Source organism: Vipera ursinii (assembly GCF_947247035.1).
Source record: "Vipera ursinii genome assembly, chromosome: 1".
Classification (NCBI taxonomy): Eukaryota; Metazoa; Chordata; class Lepidosauria; order Squamata; family Viperidae; genus Vipera; species Vipera ursinii.
In genome coordinates this window covers 332,624,462-332,650,370 of record NC_139512.1, presented here as the reverse complement: position 1 = coordinate 332,650,370, position 25,909 = coordinate 332,624,462, and the positions used below count along the sequence as shown (strand labels likewise).

The window sequence follows — 25,909 nt, the reverse complement described above, 5'->3', positions numbered from 1 at the left end:
TTCTAGAGAGCTGGGAAATGTGATACACCCTCCAGTGAGAATAATCACAAGAGGACTATTTTCACGTGGAAAAATCAGTACACAATTAAATGTATGTTTAATGCAAATATCAGACTCACAACCCCTGCTTTGGCAATTCCTTTTTCGTTTGTACTTTCTCCTGCTGTGTCTATAATGAAGGTCAGAAAAATGGGGCTCAAGAATCAGCTAAAGGTTTGAGGTGATTGGAAATAATTTTGCGAAAGTGGACTTTGAGAGGTAAAAAATGATTGACAGAAAAGGCAATGCTTTTAGCATTTTAGAGGGGCCCCCCAGGAGGTCACTCAACTCAATTTATTAAATGCTGGCAATTAGACTGAAGATGAATGCAAGTGTTGAAAGGGGTTAGAATAGCATTTGGTACTTGCAAGGCAATTGTTGTGAATGTAGATTCAGACCGGTCAAGTTTACTTACTTCATATGCTTTAAACTTCCTTGTATTCCTGGGGAAATAAAAGGAGTGGAGATGATCAAAAGCACTAACCAAGTAAGCTGTTTCTATTCTTCTAAAGCATTTACTTACAAGCTGAATTGGAATTCGATTGATCTGTTAGAAACAAATGATCTGTCCTTAGAGATTTGCCCAAACCAGAGACTGGGCTTCCTCTTCATGAAGTAGCATAGCAACTGTAGTCTTGCATACTTTTGCATACTTTTACTAGGAAGTGAAACCTAAAGTCCTACTGATATGCTAAAGGATTCTCTCTCTCTCTCTCTCTCTCTCTCTCTCTCTCTCTCTCTCTCTCTCTCTCTCTCTCTCTCTCTCTCTCTCTCTCGTAAATGTGTTTAGATTTGCAGCTTGTACTATTTTTATTCCAGGGCGGTCCTATGGTGATCGCAGATAAGATGAGATGAAGATTTAATTGCTACAATCATAATTTGCTCGGCGATTTCAGGATGAGGCATTACACATTATAAACAGATTTTTTTTAATGTTTTCTAAGTAAAGGAAGAGATTATAGCACAGGGGTAGAAATGAAGCGTTGTTTTTTGAAGACTTAGAAAGAAGGGTGTTTGAAGAACATCTGTTGAAGAGTAAAGAGTAAGCTCCATTTTATCTTCTCTGGAAAACTCTTTACACAGCCTTAGTAACCTAAACCTGAGCTGATCAATGGGAATGGCAAAACAGTGTTCCTACAAATGTTATTGCTCTCAGACCTCATTTTGGGGAGGGGGTCTCTTCTTAAAATGGGCTCTTGGATTGTACTTTATGTTGCAATGTATACATATTAGTTTATTCTTAAATTAAGAAAAAAATATTACATGGCAGCAAGTAGCTAAAAAGGCAAAGCAAGTTGGAACTGCATAATTCATGGATAGGAGACCACCCAGAAATCCCTGGGACATACACTAAATAGAGACGTTCAAACAAAGCCAAACCAGCAAACCATCTTGTGCTGCTGCCAAGATAACTACAGAAGTGTATCTACAAAAGTACCCAAAATTGTCTTTTGCGATGATACAACTGATATGTATATCCACCCTGATATAAAAAAGCCATGCTTCTCATCCATAATTATGTTTATAACATTACCAATTATGATAACAAACATGCTAACTTTGCATGCTCCAGGGGAGGAGAGATTTCAGTTTGTGCAGTCCGGGTCAATTTTTGTGTGTGTGCAAATCCATAGTCAAAAAGCTTCCCTATTAAAGCAGGGGTCCCCAAGGGTCCAGCCATGGACCGGTACCAATCCATGGCCTGTTAAGAATCAGGCTGCACAGCTGAAAGTGAGCAGTGGGTGAGCAAGCAAAACTGAAACCATCCCATCCCTCGGTCTGGAAAAATTGTCTTCCATGAAACTTTTCCCTAGTGTCAAAAAGGTTGGAGACTGCTGCTATAAAGGAAAGGCTTGTAGAGATTCATGCAATACACTGCACTGAACTGGGGCTGAGAAAATTCCGGTTCAAATCAATCTTCAGCTATGGCTGCTCACTGGATGACTGTAGATCAGTCTTTTTCTTTTGGTCAAACCTACCTAACAGGGCATTTGTTGTAAAGCTTAATTGGAGGAGGAAGAAATGTCATGAAAATAATAATAACAATAACAATAACAATAACAACAATAACAATAACAATAACAATAATAATAATAATAATTTAATTTCTATACCGCCCTTCTCCCGAAGGACTCAGGGCGGTGTATAGGGCAATACAATAAAAAATACAATGTACAAAATTTAAGAAAGAATTAAATAGTGTAGCCCCAAATTACAATAAAAATTAATAAAATTAATATTAAAATACCCCACACCCATCCGACCAGGCCGGCTTGTTCAAATAAGTAAGTTTTTAGGTCACGGCGGAAGGAGCGAAGGTCAGGAGCCATCCGGAGCTCAACCGGTAAACGGTTCCAATGGTCTGGCGTGCCCACAGTGAACGCCCTCCCCCTGGGGGCCGCCAGTCGACACTCTTTGACCGACGGCACCCTGAGGAGGCCCTCTCTGTGGGAGTGCACTGGACAAAGGGAAGTTGATGCCAGTAGCAGGTGCTCCTGTAGGTAGTCCGGACCCATGCCATTTAGGGCTTTATAGGTCATCACCAGCACCTTGAATCTCACCCGGAGGACAACCGGAAGCCAATGCAGCTCGCGGAGTAGAGGTGTTACATGGGAGTATCGGGAAGCCCCCACCACCACTCGGGCGGCCGCATTCTGCACCAGCTGAAGCCTCCGAGTAGTCCTCAAGGGCAGCCCCATGTAGAGAGCATTGCAGTAGTCTAAACGAGAGGTCACGAGCGCATGAATGAACGTATGCAAGGCATCCCGGCCCAACTTGAGCTCTTGGAGGAAAAGATAAATTTACTCTCAGTTGGTAGTCATCTTGTTCCATCTACATGAACACAACCATCCAATTTTCTTGGCAATAATACAAAAGTAGTTAAGTCACTGTGGACAAAAATACAGAAAAATGCTCTAGGAAGAACATGTGCTCATTGATCACGATTACTCAACTCTACATAAACCCAGAGGGCATTATTGAAAGCAAGAGTGCTGAAGATCACAGTTCTGGATAGCCATTTTTGCGATTGCATTTTTTTAGTCATCTATTTCAACAGGACTTATTCCCAAGTAAGTGCATTGGATTGCAATAAGGAGTCTAAGCCTCCATATGTCTAGTCAGAAATAAGGGTGGTTTAGGCTTACAGAGGATAGAAATCTGGCAGCAGATAAGGTTTATCTGTGCTCAAACAACTGGCTAAGCCATTGCAGAATGTTAATAAGCTGCACATAAAACGGGATGAGATAGCACTGCAGTGCAGTTTCATCATATTTTATTTGCCATGCTTGCATAACATGCCAAAACACAAATTAAGTAGCCACATTTGAGGCTTGGGTGTTGGGGGAATCTTCCCGACCTAGCCCAGCCAACCATGGCTAGCTTATAGTTCAGGATCTGGCACCAACCCAGAAAATCGAGTTAGCTGGTAATGTGAGGTTCAGTTAAGCATAGCTAAACATGCCGCAGAAACACAGCCTCATAGCATAGACACAGACGGCCATCTACCTTCAAAGGGTAGGGGCCAGTTTCAAGCAAGTTTGCAGAGGCAATAGCCCAGTTCCTCAGATATTTCCTGTCAGTTAAATAGTCTTCTCAGATTGTAGAATCCCAAGTGGAAAGCAATACTTCAATTTCAGACTAATTACAGTGGCATAGTTATTTCCGAAGTAGCTGACAAATGGAGATGCAGAACCATGAAAATTATTCCCAGAAAATCTACACTGGTACAGCCAAACCTGGGGGCAGCAGGGAGGGGGTGTCCAATTATTTTTCTTAAGTAGAGGACTGTGAATAACTGAGCTGCGATTCCAGTCTCCTCACTGTTACACTGCCAACATTAACTTGTCTGCTGAAATGTATTTGAAGAAGTCCATGAATAGTAGGCAACGTATTTCATAAATGTAAGGGAGGGCTGGGCTGTGGAGAGCCATATTATATTTTACACCTATATTTTCTAAAAAGTTATTATTTTCATGATCCATGAAATATTATACATGTAAGTAAGAAATTTTAATGTGATTGGGAGATTTGCATGGAATTGGTGAGAAGAATGCATTAAATTAGACCCACTCTATGGACCTAGCCCAATCCGCATGGTCATTCCTACATCAGCTCCATTGAACAAATAAATGCTCCCATTCAGTTCAGCAGAATTCAAAGAGAATAACTTTCTGGGACCAGACCAGTTGGGGACGGGTTGTCTCACTGTAGCATTTCACAATCCCTGTGATTGACCATCTTACACCAATATTTTAGTGTAGTTTATCAAAATCCAACAATTATAGCTAATTTAGCGTTTGGTATGCTGTGAAAAATTCAAGCAATTATATTAGGTAAATTAATTGAAGGTAAACATGGGTTAGCATGTCCTTATGACAATCTCTATCAAGCTTCATGGGCACTCTCACCTCGTGTTGTAAGCTTTTATGTCAGATATGTGGAACAAATAGCAAAAATCCATCTGCTGCTGGAGGACCAGGCGGACCTTAGTGTTCGTGGCAGTTTTCAATGAACTGAAAATATAATACCCCAAAGGGTTTATAATCCAAAATAGGCAAATTGAAATGGAATGCTGGGGATAAACAGGAGAAAAGTATGTGGCTAGTCAAAATTACTTGTATTTAAGCTCCAACAGAATAAACAGAATGTTTGTTGGTTGGAAAAGTTGGGTGTTGGATTTTATGAAAACATGGGAGGTGGCACCTTCTAGGATCTAGATCAGTTCGAGACATAAGTGTGATCAAGTGGAAGCCTTCAAAGAAAGACAAAATTGGATACCATACTGGCCATGTATGAGGAGCCTGTGAGCCTCCAGATCATGCTGAGCAGAACTGCAACCTCCAGCTTTTTAACTATTTGTCATGCTCACTTCCAGAGGTTACACAAACTTGGAGTTCAGCACCTTCTGAAGAGGTTCAGATTGAAGATTTAGACCACAAGAGTAACAAAATAAGCCCTAGGGAAGTTTCAAAGAAATTTACAGAAATCCGTGCTGTTTCCAAAAGCAGACAGAAAATTGATACATGTAAACAAATCAAAACAAAAATGGCACTAGGCAATATTGTTTTGATGTGCAAATTGCCAGTTTTCTTTCTCAAAATCAGGTGGTGCAATAATCCCGGTGGCTGATGATGATGGTGTTCTTGATATATTGCTATGATAGGAAGCATGTTACCTCCATGTAACATTCAGCCTTTATCTGAGCCTATCCAAAGAAGAACTGAAAAACTAAATAGTTTTTTTCCTCTAGTATTTTATCAGAATTTGTGTTTATATAACTTAAATCCATTATTCTGTGTCATGCACCCTGGAATAGGAAAAAAATGAATGTTCATTTTCTTCTATATGACACAATTTTAGGAGTTTGAAGAGTGCTATTAAATTCACCTTCATCATCTTTCCTCAAGGTTATACTAATTTCCTTCCATTTCTTATCATACTATGTCATTTCTAATCCCCTGATTATGCTAGTTGCCATTTTCTGATCCTACATAATTTCTCCAATTTTTTAAAAAATTCTTGGTCCCAAGACTGAACCCACTTCTCAAGATAAGTTATGATAAATGCAATTATTTCTTTCAATTTGGAAATTATGCTTCTGCTGATGCATTCTAAAATTGCATATACAGTATTTTCTTCCCCACTATCTCACACCAGTATCTCATATTCAACTTACAGTCAACTATTATCCCAAAACATTTTTCACAAAATTTTAGCAAGCCAGATATTTGTATCTCTGTGTACAAATACCTGTGTATTTGTTGCTTTCTAAGTATAGAACTTCAAACTTCTCTCTGTTACATTTCATGCTATTGTTTTATTATTTATTTATTTATTTATTTATTTTATTGGATTTATATACCACCCTTTCCTGAAGGACTCAGGGCGATTTACAGGGTATTTAAAACAAAGATCAATACAAAAATTAAAAACAATTAAAAAGATTAAATCAATCCCTGAAGAAAATAAAAACCCCAATTAAAATTAAAATTCTCAGCCTGGGCCGGAGAGCTCGAAGAGCCAGGTCTTCAGGTCCCGGCGAAATGTACAAAGCCCATTTCTCGAAGCTGTGAAGAATATTATGAGTACTATTCATATTTTCCTAAGGTATTAGTTATCCCACTCAGTTTTGTGTCACCATGAAAGTGTTCCCTCCAACTTTTTATCCAAGTCATCAATAAAAATATAATAGAGAACCTTGGCTGATCTTGGGGTGCTCTCTTTGAGTCTTCAATCTGATGCGAAATCCTTGAAGAGCATTCTGAATACAATTTTTGTGCCAGCGGTGTGTACATTTGTCATACCATCCTACCCATAACTGCTAATCAGAATGTAATGGGATACCTTGTCAGATGCTTTATTGAAGTCAAGATATTGTGTGTGCAGGTGTATGAGAGAATTATATTGATTTTGTATACAACCCAGATTCTTTTAGATAGGGTGATATAAAAATGCTGCTAAATAAATGATACCTGACCACACAGGAGATAACATTGATCTTGCAAGATTTGTTCTTGACAAATCTCAGCTGACTTCCAGTAATTTTCTTCAAGGTGCTTATTTATAAAACTCATTATAATCTGCTCCAAAATCTACCCAGGCATTGATGTTGGCTGCTTAGTTTGATGGATCTTTTGTTTCCCTCCATTTTGAACCTAGGTGGCATTCAGCTTCTGAAGGCTCTCAATGCTTTCATCACAATAAACAGTATCATAGTGTAATAGTGCAATTTCCACTTCTTTGAAGCACATCGTGATACACTTAGAAAAGGCGTGGGGCTTGCATCACAATGTTGCAATTACACTTTCATCAGTCTGACTCTCCCCGCCCAATGGATGCTGCTGTGGTCATTTAAAGATAGGGACATTTGTTCCCCAGATGGTGCCAAGATTTTTTAAAAGAAATTTACATAAGAAGGTTATAAAATTAACTTTGAGATGCTTGAAGTAAAAAAATTATCTTTGACTCTGCTTGTTCCCATCTCAATCCAGCCCTTCATTTTGCTTGTCACAATTTCTTGATGCAACACATAACTTTTTGTTGGAGATGACAGAACCACAAATGGAGTAGAATAGCTCTGCCTTTTCTTCTATGCTTGATAGTATTTTTCCATTTTTATTCACTAGATTGTTTTTGTCTTGAACACATCTAAATAAGCCATTTTTGTTATTCCTAGCATTATTTTCTAACTTATCTCAATCTGAATTTTCTTGACAACAGTTCTACAGTTCTGAACTAGCTATGCATATTATTCCTTTGTAAGTCTCCTCATTCAGTGCCATTGTAACACTGTTGCTGAATGAGTAGACATTAAGCAAGTAATTATGCACCTTTTTCTCAGTCTTAGCCTAGCCTAACTGGGTTTTTCCAATATGACATAGTAGAATTAGTCTTTTCCATCTTTCCCTGTTGTAAGTCATATCATCTATACAATTTTTGTCAGTTTAACAGCAATTGCTGCAGAGGCTGGAATCTGCCCAGCTCCTATTGGCTATTTTCACTGCTGTGAACACAGCTGATCAGACACTGCAACTTCCCTGTACAACCTTTTTTGTTTCTGCTGGAATGAGATAACACCTGGAGAGAAACAAGGCCACTATCTCTAGAAGAAGTGGGAGACTAGGATGTCACTATAACAACCTATCTGTCTAAGGAGCCTTGCTGTGTAGCTTTCTCTAGGGCCTTGGCACTGCTTTAAGAAATTAGAGTTCTGCTTTGTCTGCTATCATCAAAGTAGCAGCAGATTGATAAAGAAGGTAATAGCCCAGGATCTTTCTAAAGTGACCTGTCAGTGCTCTGTGATGTACACTTTTTCCTACATGGCTCTGAGAAGCAGTTACATCAGTATCATTATTCTCTGTCACAGTACATGCGTTTTGGCGATACAGCTAGTATTGTTGGCTTCCCATAAAGACTTGAAAACCTGGTTATTCCCCCAGCATTGGACTTATTTATTCCAGCCTAGACACAAGAATCTGGCTAACTAAAGTTCAACATCAAAATGGCACCAGATAAGGGTCAACAGATTTGGAGTGCTTCTGAGAACACAACAATTCTAAACTGATGATGCATTTAACTCTACCCCCACCCACGGCTAGGTCTGCCTGCTCTTCTCCTACAAGATTAGAGCATTGATGAGCTTGTACTGTCATGGTTTTGGGATTGGAATATGCCTGTGGCTTGGCCTTGGTTGTGCTATATTGTGACATGTTTCTGTGTTTTTGTCTTTGGTTATTTTGTTTTGGATTTTTTAACCCAATGCTAGCCACCCACAGCTGCTATTTGCAGGTTAAATGGCCATGTATAGCATATATATAGCTAACTGTGAACATATGCCCCCTCTCCCAGTCTAAGGGAAAACAGATGTACTCCTTGCTTAGGCAGTGATGGCAATATTGTCCTGTGAGAAATCTGCCTCCCTGGATTTCAGGTCCTCCAGCACCATGATTCAATGGGCAGGAGAGGTAGCTATGATTGTGTGAGAAATTCTCACAGGGATCAGTAGCACTGTATTAGAGTTGCCCAGTTGTTATAACTCTCTGGAGACTTTGAGGGACCAGAGGGAAAAAAGAAGCTCATACTAAACCCTTGCAAGAGAAAATTGTTGTACATCTATAGATGTCAGGGTTAGCTGATAGGGAACATAGAGTAGATGTCACAGCGCGCACAGTCCTATCTCTTGTGACAAACCAAGAGCAGAGACAGCAAACAGTGGTTTGTAACAAATGGTGGTTTATCTACAATATCTACAATGCTATTCAAGTATCACTAGGAACAATATACATACATGTGCTACGTAGCAGAATCCAACAAACAGCAGATACAGCAGGAAAGGGAAAAGAACAAAAAACACACCAGCAAAGCCTCCCCTTTTTTACACAGGCTCTTAAAGAGACAACAGCCAAAGACCCTGCTGACTCATTCCCATCATTGCATCAGCTGGTCAGCTCTTAAATCATCACCTTGACAGTAGAGTAGAGCTGGAAGAGACCTCCAGCCCCCTACTCAAGCTGGACATCCTACACCATTTCAGACAACCAACTGTCCAGTCTCTTCTTAAAAACCTCCAGAGATGAAGCACTCACAACATCTGAAGGCAAACTCTTCCATTGGTTAATTGTCCTCACTGTTAGGAAGTTTCTCCTTAATTCCAGGTTGCTTCTCTCCTTGATTAGTTTCAATCCATTGTTTTTGGTCCTGCCCTCTGGTGCTTTGGAAAATAAATTGACCCCCTCCTCCTTGTGACAGCTTCTCAAATACTGGAATACTGCTATCATGTCCCCGCTAGTCCTTCTTTTCTTTGGACTAGCCAAACCCAAATCCTGCAAATGATCTTCATATGTTTTAGTCTCCAGGCCTTTAATCATCTTAGTTGGTGTCAGAATTAATAATTCATTTTGATAAGGTATGGCTACTCCTCTGGTCTGTGACCTGCAGAGTCTTCCTGGAATCAGAGTTCCTGCCTGAGCAGCAAGTGGAGGCCATAGCCCACAATACATTTGTCTAGTTTTGCCCTACCTGGATCAGAGTGTTCTAGCAACAGTAACATATGCGCTATTAACCTTGCAGATTGAGTAGTGAAAACGAGTTTTGTGTGGGGTTGCTTTTGAAGATGACCTGGAAGTTGCTATGATACAAAATGCCACAATTAGACTTATACTGCAATATTATGGCCATCTTGAGGTAGTTGCATTGGCTACTGATAAGCTTCTAGGCATAATTCAAAGTAGCTGTTATATCTTTAGATATGGGAGGGGGGAGGTTGGTTTTTGTTTTGTTTTGCTTTTGTGCCTCTTCCACTCTCTGAAGGAGAAATGTGTCCACATGACAAGTCTGGACTTTCTTGGAAGGTCCATTTTTGGTAGTTTATCTACTTATAAATGCCTCCCTGCACTCTAATCTCATGCCTCTTGGAAATATCTGCAGTTTCTTTTTGTAAGTCCACATTTTTCTCTTTATTGGGTAGACAGAAGTAGATCCCAACAACAATATTGATTTGACTTGTTTCTGCACTAATTTTTCACCCAAATGCTATCTGCCAGATTTGTTCATTTTGCTTTCTGAGTAGGAACAGCTATTTTTAACATGTGAAGCTGTTCCTTCTCCATTTCTTTTGCTTCTAAGTCTTGTGAATATATTATATATTTTTGTTGATACCTTCCAATCATGGGAATATCCCAGCCAACTCCAAACACTTCTCAATAATAGGGTTCTATAGGAATCTGTTCCCAACCCGGTGTCCTTCTGATATGTTAGATTACGATGGCCATCATGCTAAGGAATGGTTTTATAATACTTCTGGGAATGGCTGCTACAGAAGGTCCTCAAGGCAATTTGCAAAAGCAGAATTTTAAAGCAACAAAGGACTTCAGAAAAATCAAACTTAATATACCTTAGGAGTAGTTATCATGATCTCAGTGGATCATATTAGCAGGCTGCAGCTGTTGACTTTTTGTATTAAAGACATGGGAATTCTGTCAGTAAGAAAGGTGGCAAAATCAAATGCATCTGGTGGACTCCAAATGCATGACCACATGGGCCGTTTCCTGGATTCTTCAGCATCTCTAGCAAAGTTATTGATCTTTATCCATTTGGCATTTATTCTCCCCCCTCATTACATTAACTGCAATAAAGTAAATTCAATAACTACTCCCAATAACTACTTTCTAATCTATTTTAATCAAATCTATCCAACTAACCTTTCCTATTATGTACCTCCCTTAGCCCAAAGGTTTGGGATAAGCAAAGGATTGTGATAGCCTAATCACTAATGATTAAATAATCCACTCGACTGCAAAAGTCCAGAAAAGCATCCAATGACATCAAGGAGTTAATTTTTGTATCTTTTTGCTGCCATTTAGTAAGCTGCCAAATGTTGCAGTACAAGGATGGTAGCCTTGCCTGATTCCAATCTGATGGCTTCCAGATATGTTGGAATAATAAATCTTAGAGTGCCCTAGGCAGCATAACCAAGAAAAAAAGAAAAGAAACTGGCTATATAGGAAAACTGGTTTCACCATAACATTCTCCCTGCTATCTACCAAAATATTCAGTGTCACGTAAACTATTACTGAAAAATTTCAAGTCTTCAGAAAAAGAATATTCCAAACCTGATTTTTTTTAAAAAAAGGAGAGCAGGGGAGATAATTTTCTTTCCACACTTATTCTGTTTCTTATTTTGGTTTAAAAAAAAAATTGAAAAATCAGGTCACTGAATTATGGCATATTGCCACCAGATTTTGGCAGAGGATTCTAGACAGTTTTGGAAGGACATGCAGTCTATGAGTCTATGCTTATCTGTATTTATAATTGCAGGGGGTGCTTAGATACTAAATTCTATAAGTTGCTCCTCGTGGGATGCTTTGAGGTCATGCCAAAATACACCAGTGGATGTTACCTTTTAGGAATGCTGGAGATAAGTTTTATTATAAATACATTCTGCAACATTTCAAAGGAAATCTATGGATAGTTGAACGGAGACCCCCATGAGGAAGGGAATTTGGATATATAAAGTATCCCATTGTTGAGAATTAAATTATCTATTAGGACCTCTTACACATGTTCACTTCTATGAACCTCCTTGGAAATATTATCTTTTTCATTTATCAGCAGATAATAATAATAATAATAATAATAATAATAATAATAATAATAATAATAATAATAATAATAATAATAATAATAATAATAATAATAATTTAATTTTTATACCGCCCTTCTCCCGAAGGACTCAGGGCGGTGTACAGGGCAATACAATAAAATACAATATATAAAAATTAAAAGAAATATTAAATACAGTAGCCCAATTAAATAGATTAATACAAAATGTTAAAATACCCCTAAACCCCTAAATAATAGTCCTGCTTATTATCTCTTTGCATGATAATGCAGTTAAAGGGAATTGTGTAGATTTTAGTTGTTTTTTTATTGTTCGCCATTTAAACATTTTCCCAGGTGCCCAAAACTTTGCTTTAACTCACAAGCAGCAAATGATGAAGATGATGATGATGATTAAAATCAGCCAGAACACAGATTGTCAATATTCTCATTTATAATTAATCCTTTACTTGATCTCCCATTTACAAATTACTTTGTCTCTCTGGATCATTCCAGTTGTTGTCAAAACAATTATTTCTTTTGGCACATAAGTGGGAGATACAATTGATTCTTTCTTAGAAAAGGTTTAGCTTATGAGTAATGCTGAATTTTAATGAAGTGGAAGGAGAATGAAATGTACAAAACAGTGTATCATAGAGAAAGTGGATAGGAGTGAAACAACAGATATTAATTAGAAAAAGAATGTAGACTTTGCAATCCTTATCAAATCTATCCAATGTAGACAATTTTATAAGGTGGCCCTCTCTCTGATGTCTCCCAATGGTGACTCTCAAATCAAGACATCAGTACTTTTTTGGTGAAAAATAATTTTCTTTTAAAATTCCTCTGTAGGAAAAAAAAAGAAGAATTCAATGTGAAGTTTTTAAGCAATTTATTTACAATGTGGCCAGATTGTATTTTTCTTTCTTTCTAGCAATCAGGATTCTCATTCTTCCCAAGTGAAGCCGTCATAAGGAAACTCTTTCCATGCTTCTCCAGGAGAAGTTGAGAGAAGTCATCTACCCAATTTCTTTGCCTACAGATCTGATAGTGAATATTTAAGGACCATTTGTGTCCTATTATCAACAGCATCACATTACAATGGCTATATCTTCACTCCAGGGACAGAAGTAGTATGCCTCTCCATACTAGTTGTTAAGGAACTAGGTTAAGGAATAATAAGATGTTATTGTCCTCAGGTGCAAGGAAAGCCAAGTTCAAGTCCATATTCACCCATGGAAATTCAAAAGACGATTTTAGATTAGTTACTCTCTCTTAGCTCAGCCCAAGATTGTTGTTATGAGATTGAATGAAAGGTGAACCCACCATGAACTTCCAGAAAAATAGTGGGATATATAATAAATACCTAAAATCCTGCTGGTCACTGTTGAAGATGAATGTGTGACTGGCTTAGTCTTTAATTTTATTTGGCATAAGTATGTTTTTATTGGTTTTATACTGTTCTTGGGATTTAAAAAAATAAACGTATTTTGGGGGCACAACCCAGTTGTGACTATAGTTCCATTATGCAAGTTCTTAAGCCAAGCAAATCATTATGGGAGCTGTGGAGGCTACTCACCATTCCCACAATTCTGAGTTAATAAATACACTACAACTGAAATTTAAACTCTAAAACAGACTTAAATACTGCAAAGCAGAGTTGGCACACAATCTGGGGCTTGTCCTAGATTCATAGCTCCTAGTCAATGAGCAGGTGGCAACTAATGGCCGAAGGGTCTTTGCACAAATACATCTAGTGCACCAATTGTAGCTGTTCCTAGATCAAGAGGTGCTGCTCATAATCACTCGCGCCTTAATCACCTCCTGAATGCACTTCAGAGCTGCAATTTAGGGTGCTGATTGTGACCTTCAAAGTCTTACATGGCACAGAGCTAGAATACTTGTGGGACCACCTATCCCCATTTATTTCCACCTGTCCCAGCAGATCTGGCAGAGCGGGGTTGAGTTAAGCACTGTTTTACCTGGTGGGTCCTAGGAAGCATGCCTTCTCTGTCAAGGCTTATGGAAGAAACTTCTAGAGATATGGACAGTCCCAACCCTATAGCTCTTTTGAAGGGCTAGGTCTTCTCCAGACCTTGGGGCTATGATGTCACTTGCTGGAGCTTTGGTGTGGATGTATGTGACATATGTACTCTAAAATATTTATGATGAAGGAACCTCAACTTGATTTCTGTGTCGGCTTTCTTGACTGTCTTTTTCTTTGCTCTTCATCCAGAATTTCATTGCCTAGACGGGCAGCTATATAAATATGATTAATAAATTAAATAAATACACAATTAAAGAAGACAAAAAGAACCCTCACTCACCCACCTCCAAAATAAACCCAGGTTCCAACTACTTTATATCATAAGATGCAAAATTAGTCTACTGAGGCCCTCAGCTTACTTGCCAATATGGTGATTCCTGATCACTCAAACGTGGGATACAGTTAGAGTAGGGAATATTGGGCTACAGCCTGACCTAAACCTGTGATGGCTTTTTCTGTTCTTCCTTTTAGCCCATGGACTTGCTTTCAAGGATCTTCTTGCAGTCCATAAACAAAGGAAATGGAGAGATGGAAGCAAAGTAGGAGAAAGGTTATCAATATTAAGCTATACAGGTATCCCTGAACTACAATTCCCAGTATTCTCTATAGGCTGGAGTTGCTGGGAGTTATAGTTCAGCACTAACTGGATGGTTTCTCGTCTCCTGTTGATTGTTCAAATTACCAAACCAGCCATCCTGTACCTCCAGGAGATTATGCAGTTGCAGTATCTTTACTTAACACTTTCGTCAAATCAATATATCAAATGAAAAACTACAAGGCTGAACAAATATATCTCCTGCCGTCAAATATCTTTGCAACATTACCCACTGTGCTTATAGATGCTGAGCCATAAATGGAACTCAGGAGATAGGAATATATGGAGTTGCAGGCAGGAAATAAAGTAGAAAGAAATGCACACACATAGCATTAAGGGGTTAATTGGCCAAACAGCAGCACTGCAGAGAAGTGATTTGACAGGACAGCAGGTCACAAAATGAGCGTGACTCAGTCAGTATGATCCTATGGCTCAAAAACCATTTGTCCTTTGCTGTCAGGATATATATTGTCCAATAGGGAAGAGTGTTCCTTGACAAAAACAATAGGCCACTGCTACAGAAGGAACACGGAGCACTGCTACACAACAGCATCCCACAATCAGGTGCTTTTTTTTTATCTGAATAGCAAAGCACACCTTCCTAGATTCAGTTTTAGAAACTGGGAATGTGGATTCTTTAAAGATGCAAACATTCAACGGAACAGAGTCATGAAATCATATTTTTGGAAGAGATCATTTAGGCCACTAAGTCCAAGCCCCTGCTCAGTGCAGAAATTCCAAGTAAAACATTCCAAGCTATCTGTTTAAACATATCTACCATGGGGAACCTGCTCTCTGTCTTATTAAGTGGAGAGACAGCCTTCCAGATTTGGAAAGGTTTTCCTAACATTCGGCTAAAAACTGCCTTCTGAAATAAATATATTATTCTATTATGGGGTTCTGAGTACTCCCTGACCTTGGTTGTGTTTTTTGCTTGAAAATTTCATTATCCAATTTGGTAATATCATCAATGCTAGGGAATGTGGAATTTACCACCACCCAAACTGGCAGGGCAAGCTATTGCATATAAACAGACAGAAAATGATTGTTCATATGTTACCTATATGGATAATGAAATGTCTGCAAACCAGATTGCCCCAAACTCCACAGTTTAACCTTGAGCCAAAGATATTTTCCTTTCCTGGATATTATTCTATGTTCTACACATGGAGATTATACAGGAAAAAAGGTAGATGCATTAGGTCTCCTTGATGGGGATTTAAAATAATTAACTTGAGCTAGAATTATAAAATGGGGCTAATGTTTCTGAGGGTGGTGCTTCTGCTCTGCCCACTATTTCTGTACTACTAACTATCCACAAAATATTCAGAGCTGTAATGGTTCTACACTTCTCAAAGTGGGTAGACAGGAGAGAGTCTGGAATCAGAAGATCCTATGTTTCAATCCATGACTAAAACTTATTGTCCCCCCACCTTATTATTGTTATAAATAATTCAAGGAGAAGAACATACCTAATACTCCTTCCTCCTCCTATTTTCCCCCAACAACAACCCTGTTAGGTGAGTTGGGCTGCAAGACAGTGTCTGTCCCAAAGTCACCCAATCAGTTTTCATGACTAATGTGGAACTAGAACTCACAGCCTCCTCATTTGTAGTCTGGCTTGGGAACTTTTCTATAAAATTGATAATATTCTTCTATTTGGATTGGCACCACCCTGAATGGGTGCAGCCTTTCTAGATAGTGAACAACCAGTTGTACCATGAATGTGAACTTGCAAAATGTTGCTGATTGAATAGAAAAGCTACCAAATCTCATGTGAATGTCCTAAGATGGGGGGAGGGGCAATGATGAGCACGATGATTCTCTTCCTCCTCTTTTCAGGTTTTTACTTTGCCATTTTCCCCCCTAACAAGCACTCCACAGGCTAGTTTGGACAATCATCCAGTGAGCTTCCATGACCGGGAGGTGGGGGGGGATTTGAATTTCAATCTCTCTGGTCCTACACAAATACCTTAACTACAACCATAGAATTTGACCAATGCAAAAAGCTGAGAATTTCTTTCTAATTTGTTGGAGGAACAACTGCAGGTATTTCATAATCAATACATAAAGAATCTGAAATAAATTCACATGGAGAAGAAAGGGAAATTGGCAACTTTTCTCTCCCACATCAGCCCAAAAGTATTGTCCAAGTTGCCCATTGTGCTATTTCTCATATCACCAAGATAACCTTTTCCTTGAGCCACCCATATCCCACTATAGTTAAGTGGCAACTCCTCTGTGTGCAACAATAATCGTCACCCAATCTTGCAACCAGTGACCCATCATCTCCAAAGCTAAATCATCTACAGCCATGATTGACAGAACAATAAAAGCTTCCATTTCATGCTTGCACCTTTGAGCATTCCAGCCATGAGTTCTTGAATTCGTTTTCCAAATTAGGGCCCCATTGCCTGCTGCACTATGCGTTATCATCTGTCATTCACCTGCTGTTTTCACCTAATCAAGCTGTTAATCAACCCCACCAAATATATGTTTGGGCTATTCACTATAAACCAAAGGGAGTCTTTAGTCATCTTTTCATGGCATGATTGAACAAGTTTGCTTAAAATCAAGAAGTTCAAGTAGGAGTAAAGGGCTGTGAATTCATGGCTCCTAATCAACTATGAGCAATTTTCATCCTACCTTGTCTCTCTCAAGGCTCCTTCCCAGCAATTGCAAAAAAAAAAGTTGCTAGGAGGCAGGCAATGGTTGAATAGTATTCTTTGAAATAGCAGCATGTTACTACCCAGTGCAAAATTTACTGTCCAGCAGAGAGTTAGGCACCCTCAAATGGACTGAAATAAAAGATCTTGATGATACCTAACTTTCTATGACATAGAAGCCATTGCCTTAATGCCATCACACTCAGCTATGTTTTGTATTAATTGAACATGGCCAGTTTATATACTACAGAGCAACTGGCATAGTTTACTAATTACAGTGCCTTGGGCCAAATCATAATGACAATTGACATTGTCATTAATCAAAACATTAGGAGCTAGAGTGGAATGACCAGCTATATTCATATGGCACACAAAGGACAAGCAAAAAAGAAAAAAAAAGAATAAAAAGATTTATAAGCTGTGTAAAATTGAATAAGAATATTCAAAATAACGTCATATAGGATGGTCTTAAATTGTTCTTGAAATCAGTTTAATGAGTAATTGGTCACACTTGGACAAACATAATAAGAATCATTATTCATAGTAGACAATTAGTAGGAACTGTTATCAAATTTAAAAAGTCCATTCTTGTGATAATAAAATAAGTTCTAATGTTTTAAAGCCTTATGTGAAGAGAAACCCAAATTTTGGAAGTGATAAAAGTCCATGTGATGGTTACAGTATATGCTTAAGCAAGATATTTATATGGGCTATTTTAACACAATTAATGTTAGCTGTAAAAAAAATAAATCCTAAGTATATGCTTTGCTTTCTCAAGATGCGAACTGTTGACTTGCTCTGCCATCCTGGCTGCAGGGCAAAAAATAATAGTCAAGTCACAGGAAGGCAGTTATGAGTATCTGGAAAAACATCCTAATGATAATGGCAATTTGATGGTGGAACACAGTTAGTTACCCACAGAGTTAGTAGATTTCTCTTCTCCAGATGGGTTTAAACAGAGACCTGACAGCCATCTATCAGGACTGCTTTCATGTGGATTCCTGCACTGACCAGAAGGTTGAATTTAATGGCCCAAACAACCCTTTTTAACGCTCTGATGGTACCACATCAATACATTAGGAGATCACGCTGTTTGCTGTATAAATAAACGAACAAATGGGTAGATTTTGTAATACAGAAAGCAGGGCATCCTGGTGGTGCTTTTTATTTTTATTTTTATTTATTTGTATTACATTTATATCCCGCCCTTCTCCGAAGACTCAGGGCGGCTTACAAGCTTAGCAGTAGCCTTCATTCTATGTATATGCCTGCTTGTTAGGGCTTTCACACACACCCCAAGCGGCATTATTACAAAGTCAGCTTAATTGCCACCAACAATCTGGGCCCTCATTTTACCTACCTCGGAAGGATGGAAGGCTGAGTCAACCTTGAGCCTGGTGGGATGCGAACCTGCACTAATTGCAGACAGCTGGTGTTACTTAAGGAGGCATTAGCCCACTGCTCCACCAAGGCTTTTCACTGACTGACTGACTGACTGACTGACTGACTGATTGATTGATTGATTGATTGAATGATTGAGCTGAAGGAGAATTTCATCCTTTCCCAGTATATGTGTATACACTTTGTACATAATTTAATGATTTTTAATGATTGCATACTTTAGTAGCATTCAACGGCTTGACAATTTTACTCATCTCATTGGACATATTGCTGCCACTGATAACCTGGTGTTATGTTTTATCACACTGCTGCTTTTTTATGTTTATGTCAGTGGTTTGAAAATGTGCCATAAACTCCATATATATCCAGGGCTAAGCTATGCCAAACACAGTAATTGGCACAGTAATATTCAACAACTAAGCCTTTTTTAATATCTCAAGAACATCACACCGTTCTTGAGAGATTTAAAGAGGGAGGTGATAGCATTTTCTTAATACCTGAAGGGCTATCCCTCAGAAGATGGACAGGTCTGCCCTGTGTTGGTCCAGACAGCAGAGCTAATACTAATGGAATGCCTGCTAGAAACAGCCACATGAAGCATTGCCTTTATTTACAGAAAGGCCTCCGGGCCCCATAAAGGAGATAAAGATTCCTTCAAGTGAGCTCAGCTTCCGGTGACTCAAGGATGCGTCCCTGTAGTTTTCTCAGTAACTAGATAAAGTCTGACCAGGTTGGCTAGATTTCTAGAATTATGCAGAACTATCTTGTTTGTTGGTTTATTTTTCTTTGGGTTGCCCTCTGTCTGTTTTCAGTCTCTGGTAATATTACCTTTTTTCCAATTTTTATTTTTTATTTTTTGGCTAATTTTTTCTCTCCCATAGAACTACCATACTAGGGTTGCAAAATTTCAGAAAAACCACTGAATGGCAGCAAGGGATTGAACCACACTATTCTGTTTGCTGCACTCTAGTGATCATCCATTTTAGTAGCCCCCATATGTTAGCATTTCTCTCTAATACTTGGAACAATAAGAATTCACATAGGTACAATACAGATATGGGTTTCACAGAATCTGAACCAAAGATCAGGATAGAATTAGAATAGAATAGAGCTGGAAGGGACCATGGAGGTCTTCAAGTCCAGCCCCCTGCTCAAGCAGCAGAACCTATACCATTTCAGACAAGTGACTGTCTAGTGAGTCTCTTCCGGTGATGGAGAGCCCACGATTTCTGAAGGGAAGCTGTTCCACTGGTTAATTGTCCTCAATGACACCTTCCAGGACTTTCTTCTTCCTCTTGGCAATTGCCAGTGCAAACTTTTAAAGATCCTTACCAGAAAAACTGTTGCTGCCATATTCTGTCAGTAAACCCAAAAAACAAAAATCCCATGTGTCTATTTGAGTAAGGTCATATGGAGAAAATACACACATGTATGAAGAATTGTATGAGTGGGGAGAGATTGTGTAGGTTTATTGAGTATACTAGCACTATTCCTTATTTTTACAAGGTTTTTAGTTGATCCATTGAACTGTAAAAAAAAATCCTCAGCACTTACTTTCATCATATCTTCTTTAGATTATTTGAATAATTGTAAAACTTGAACTCATCTAAGCTATAGCTAGCATTTTTAACTCAGTGTGGAATCTTAGAATTGTGGAGTTGAAAGGCACCTCAAGAGTAATCAAATCCAATCCCCTGCAATATGCAGGAAAACCAATTAAACCATCCACTAGGGATGGCTGTTCCAATTTCTTCTTAAAAACTTCCAGAGATTGAGAGCCCATATCCTCCATTGGAAGAATTTTCTATTGTTGTACAGTTAGTTCTTAACCGTTAAGTTGTATGTGTGTGTGTTTGGGAATTTATATTAAATCTACAACATGCTCTTTGTTTTGGGGCATAACACTTAACATGTGCTTTGCTTAGCAATACAAAGTTTGTTCCCACTTGTCATATTTAAGGATTTGGTGTTGTGGTTCTACCGGGGTAGGCAACCTTGGCTCTTTTATGACTCGTGGACTTCAACTCCCAGAATTCCTGAGCCAGCACAGTTGGCTTAGGAATTCTGGAAGTTGAAGTCCACGAGTCATAAAAGAGCCAAGGTTGCCTACCCCTGTCTAGGCCCTAGACTACAAATCAGACCAAAGCCAACGGTCACTCTCTATCAACCCCAGAAAAAAGACAATGACAAACTACTTCCAAAAACCCTTGCCTAGAAAACTGTAAAGATCAATCAGGGCAGTCACCAGAAGTCAAAACTGACTCAAAAGTGCACCCCTTACAAAAAAAACCCATCTCTTATCTCCATTTAAAATATAGGGGTTTTTTTTTCTTAAGCCTACTTTTTCCAAAATCTTTCTCCATTGCAACTTGATTTTTTGCAGAATATTGCCTCAACAGATTTGTACATTTCAAGAACTTGCACATTTATGCAACCTTTCATTAGTTGGCCTAATGCAGTCATTGTTCTAATATGAATTTTGGAACAAGAATATCTGATACGCAGTCAGCTATGTTAGAAAATTAGTTTCAAATGTCTCCATCATCTACCAGGAATATTATTAAAAATGCACATTTCCTGATGTATTCAGAAAATAGTGTTAACATCTCTTTCCCTGGAGATGAGCAAATAACATTGCTGTTATTTGCATGCTGCTTTACACAATGTTCACTTCAAAGCTTTGGCAGCAGAGAGGTAGGATTATGAAGAGTTTATAAATCATCTGTGGATTATCAGAAGAATTTCCTTGCTTCTAGGCAGCACCATTTTTCAGTCTTCTGTCAAAAGGTCCTGAACCTAGTTGGGAGTCATTGTTCTCTTATTCAATGAACCACAGAGGAGAAGTTTCACAAAAGACAGAGAGAGACAAGGAGACAGAGAGAGAAATGAAAAGAGCAGATTCTCATGAATACTCGACACAATTTAGCCTTTTTAACAGTCTTGGTGGAAGGATTGCCTGGGGGTATTCTGCTAGATTAAGTGAATGTATAATTGCATAGCACTTTCTTCCTGGATTGTTATACAAATGAAACAAGTAGGGAGGGAAAGCATCTTCCACTCCTCAGCACCCATGGTAGGCTTTCCCTAACAGTGGATACAATTCATCCATTTTAATGTTGCACAGCTTACTCACAGATTGCTTGTGCTTGCAGTAATGCTGACATCTCTCTTATCCTTCAGATCCATCCTCACAGGATGCCTTATCTAAAATTTTCTGGCTTAAGTTTTGAGTCCCCAGACCAAAGTCAGCTGACCAAAAAAACAGAGCTTGATGTTCTAGTTGTCAACCTTTTCATCACACAGGTGTGGCAAAAGAGATGCTTGTAGAAAGCTGTAAAAGGGGTCTGTTCATGAGCAGTTGCTGGGTCTTCTGAAACTGAAAAGGTCTGCTTGCTCAAACCCAAATCTGATAGCCATGTGGCCTTTGAGAAATTAATAGTGAAACTGATTGATTTTATTAGATTTAAGGCCACCTGATTCCCAGTTAGATATGAGCATTTTACACTATAAAAAAATTAAAATAACTAACATGATATTAAGGTGAAGATAATTCCTTTTCCCTCTGGAATAGAGAGGTATACTGTGACTACATAATAAAATTCCATTTATCTATTATACCTAGTATTTATAGATCACTCATACAAAAATATGCACAGTCTACAGACTTATTTTCTATAAAATATAAATTATAAACTCCTAGGGGCTAATCTCTTTTACTTCTGTTTCTATATGTCATTGCCAGTGTATTTTATAGTATCTTAATTGCTTTCAAGATTACATCTTTGCAATACAGCTATTGCAATTGCAGCCAATAAGATAATGTGTAATGTTTCACAGTAGTTTCTAAGAAGGTGATTTGGAACATATGAAGTGCAATTGTAACAACCCTCTGCCCCTTTTAAAGCAGCTGCTTTGTTTCCCGGGTCACACAGCAGGTGCAGGGAAGGGCTACGTTTGGTTCTAGTACCTTTTTCAAATATTTCAAAAATTTTGCACAACATATCCATGTACATGTATAAAATGAGAGAAAGGAAAAGAACCACAGAGTCTTGAGCTCCTGAATGGCTGTAACTAGATGATAAAGATAGATGTAAGCCAACGAGGGTTACACTATGGTAAAATGGGTGGCCAATAAACAAACAAACAAACAAATAGACAGACAGCATTTAAGAGCTCAGTTTGGACTGTAACATAACGATCAAGAAGAATTTGATATATATATCAATACCTGTAACACCATCAAACATCAACATCTGCCTATCCCAGATCCTTGGGAAGAACTTGACAGATAGATAAAAATGAACATAGGGCTGGCTATGTGACAAACAATCAATCCATGCTAGTTGGGAAGGATGGGATTTATAGTCTGACACATCTGGGTGCTTATTACTAACTTTTCAATGTACAAAAGTACAAAAACAACTTTTTGTATCATGTTTATCCTAATAAGTGATTTTATAGAGTTTGAATTAGAAATATATTATTAACTGACAGATTTAAGAATGCACCATTTTGATTTAAACATTACATACTTAAAATTAACCAGTTTTGAAAAATATTTGTTTAGAATAGTCCATGGGAATAGATTTCTAAATAAAACTAATTGTTATGCAAACACAGTAATTCAATATTATGAGTTATAAAGCTCCCTAATAGGATAAATTTACCTTTATTTTTTTGTTTAGAGTCATGCTGTTTTATAAGACATTAATAGACTTGTTTTGAATGTATATTTACATATATTTATAAAGCAGTGCCTTTTAGGCATGAACAAATCCTTGCATTCTCACAATACTCTTAATCAAATCCACACTTAATCAACACTTAGGAGATATATTTGGCCAGCATGGTAACCTCCATTAGGACTTAAAGCAGGCATGTGCACACACAGGGAAATTAGTTTAACATTCAGTGTTTGTGCAATCCCTGAAAAAATAGATTAATTCAATAATCAGATCATATGAATGAGCCAGTATATATCATTATTTTGTGCTCACATTTTTTCTCAGCAGTATAGAAACAAACCTGAGCAGAAAAATGACAAATGATGAAGCAAAACACACATCTCAGTTCTTTTTTGCTTTCAGTTCACTTCAAAGGAGCTGAAGTATGTCTTTACTTTTGATGGTCCTCCTAGATATAGCTGGAATTTTAAGAGCAGGTGATGGATGCCCTTACAAAATGGTTTCTGGGGGTTATGGGGAGAGAGACTTGACTGTTCACAAAATAGCTACTGAGGAAGTAAACCTGTGAGTTTATATCCTGTCATTTTCTGAAATCCCCCAAGATGGTTGTTTTCACTTCCTGCTTACTTTGAGGGATTTCTTTCTGAGGTGGTGGGCATAGTCCTAAACAAAACACTTTCTGGTAACTATCAACTTTTTTATTTTCTAAAAATGCTATGTTTTGTGTGGAACCAGCAGCATTTTTTGAACTAGAGAAGATGCTCAAGGATAGTTCTTAACTTAGTTACAGGCCAGTGTCTTTATTATTTTCATATTTTAATGAAAACAATAAAAACTAGAAAGCAAGTTGCCTTGAAGGCATCCAGGAAGGTGGCTGTTAGCCCTGTTGCTGCCTATGATAGCACATTGCCAAGCCTTTTTTTATTGGCAATAACCATTCTCTAATTTTTTCTCATGTAGCTTCTGACGTGACATCATGAGGATGCTACTGTGGGAGATCATGTCATTCTGCTTGCTGGCCTATGCCCTCGGTGACTGCCGGAAGGACTGTCTGAACTGCCATAGACATCTGTACAGCCACCAAGATGACTTCAGCCTTCTGGTGAGTAATCCCAGCAATTGTCTTTGCTTACATCAGGGGTGGGGAACTATGGCCCCTTTATGACTTGTGGACTTCATCTCAGTGGTGGGATTCAAATATGTGAACAACCAGTTCTCTGTGTGGATGCTGCTTCCGGAAGTCCATTCTGGGCCTGGGCAACAAAAAATTTACTACCGGTTCTGCCAAACTGGTGCGAACTGGCTGAATCCCACCACTACTTCATCTCCCAGAATTCTGGCTCAGGAATTCTGAGAGTTGAAGTCCACAGATCATAAAATGGTCATAGTTCCCCATTCCTGGCTTACATGTTACATGTTCATGCTCTATATATGTCCTACCTGCAGTGCAACCTTTTTTGAAATGCAGCTAGTTTGGTCTCAGTATACATTCCCCCCCCCCCCAAAAAAAATCCCAAAGACTAGGGTTTCTTCCAGACAGGGATATCATCCTGGTAGCAAGTTAAGATAACTCTCCTGCCCTTCATTGAACAAATGACATTGTAACTGGGTGCTTTCCATTGTGGTAATTCTGAAATATTCCTGTGTTCTGTCCTCCAACAAAAAATGTTCCTTCAAATCAGTCTCGGCTCCTGGTGATTACATGAAGAAGTTCATGCAGGTTTTTTGGCAAGATTTTGGAAATGGTTTGCCATTGCCTATTTCCTAGGGCTAAGAGAAAATAATTGGGTCACCCAGCTGCTTTGTGCCTATGACAGGACTAGAACTCACAGTCTCCCATATTCTAACCTGGTGCCTTCACCACTATAGCCAACTGGCTTTCATGTGGTCAACAAATCACAATGGTATCAAAATGGTAACAACTTACAACATGACATCTTCATGACATTGTGACCCTCTGGCATAGATATGTAATTCACCTTGTTTGCCATCATCAGATACTTGCCCCCCACCCCCACAGAACCCTTTGATTTTGGCTCTGGCATCATTTGAGCTAACACTTTCCTGCACAATAATTACCATTGGTGCAGGAAGGCTTGAAAATGCACAACCTTCCTCCCCTGGTCCCTTTGCTCACACTCTTAACCTCACACTCTGCTTTTGATTAATTTCCACCACAGATGTTCCCCACAAGGCTCCAGCTTATTGGGGAAGACAGTGCTGAAGATGTAGGCATAGCAGTGTAACTTTCCCATCAGAGTAAATAAAGGGATTTATCTAAATGCATATTTAATGCCCCACAGCCATTAATATTCTTCCAATAAGGTAAATCATTCAGTTGACCTCTGTCTGGAAAGCTAAACAGGAAATGCATTTCTCTTTATTATATCTTCCTCCTCAATTTCTTAAAAGCAGAAGTATTTTGGTAAAGGTGTTTTCTTTCTCTGTTATTATGATCACCCTTCCTTTTTGATGATCATTTCTATTCCCTGTTTTGCTTGTTTTAGCAATAGCACATAGACTTATATAGACTTCATAGTACTTTACAGCCCTCTCTAAGAGGTTTACAGAGACAACACAATGTTCCCAACAATCTGGGTTCTCATTTTACTGACCTTGAAAGAAGGTTGAGTCAACCTTGTGCCGATCAGGATCGAACTACTGGCAGTGGGCAGAGTTAGCCTGCAAAATTGCATTCTACCACTGCACCACCACAGCTCATATTGAATAGACCCCAAAAGATGAATTTCTGTATAATTCTTTTTATTCACATCACCACCTAGAAAAAGCATTCTAGCAGAAGCAATTTGCACCATCTCCCGGATACAGAGTACACCTAATCATCTATAAAAAAAAATCAAGGGAAGGCACAAGGTTA

The 25,909-nt window shown here is 38.5% G+C and overlaps 1 protein-coding gene across 1 annotated transcript in view; it reads left to right on the top strand.

The window, feature by feature from the left end:
* Positions 1-25,909, top strand: part of ELP3 (elongator acetyltransferase complex subunit 3) — a 198,205-nt gene that overhangs the window by 163,066 nt on the left and 9,230 nt on the right. Inside the window, exon 17 of the mRNA XM_083348432.1 lies at positions 23,992-24,133. Within this exon, the coding sequence (XP_083204558.1) occupies positions 23,992-24,011 (20 nt within the window). The 3' untranslated portion in view covers positions 24,012-24,133. The remainder of the gene's footprint in view (positions 1-23,991; positions 24,134-25,909) is intronic.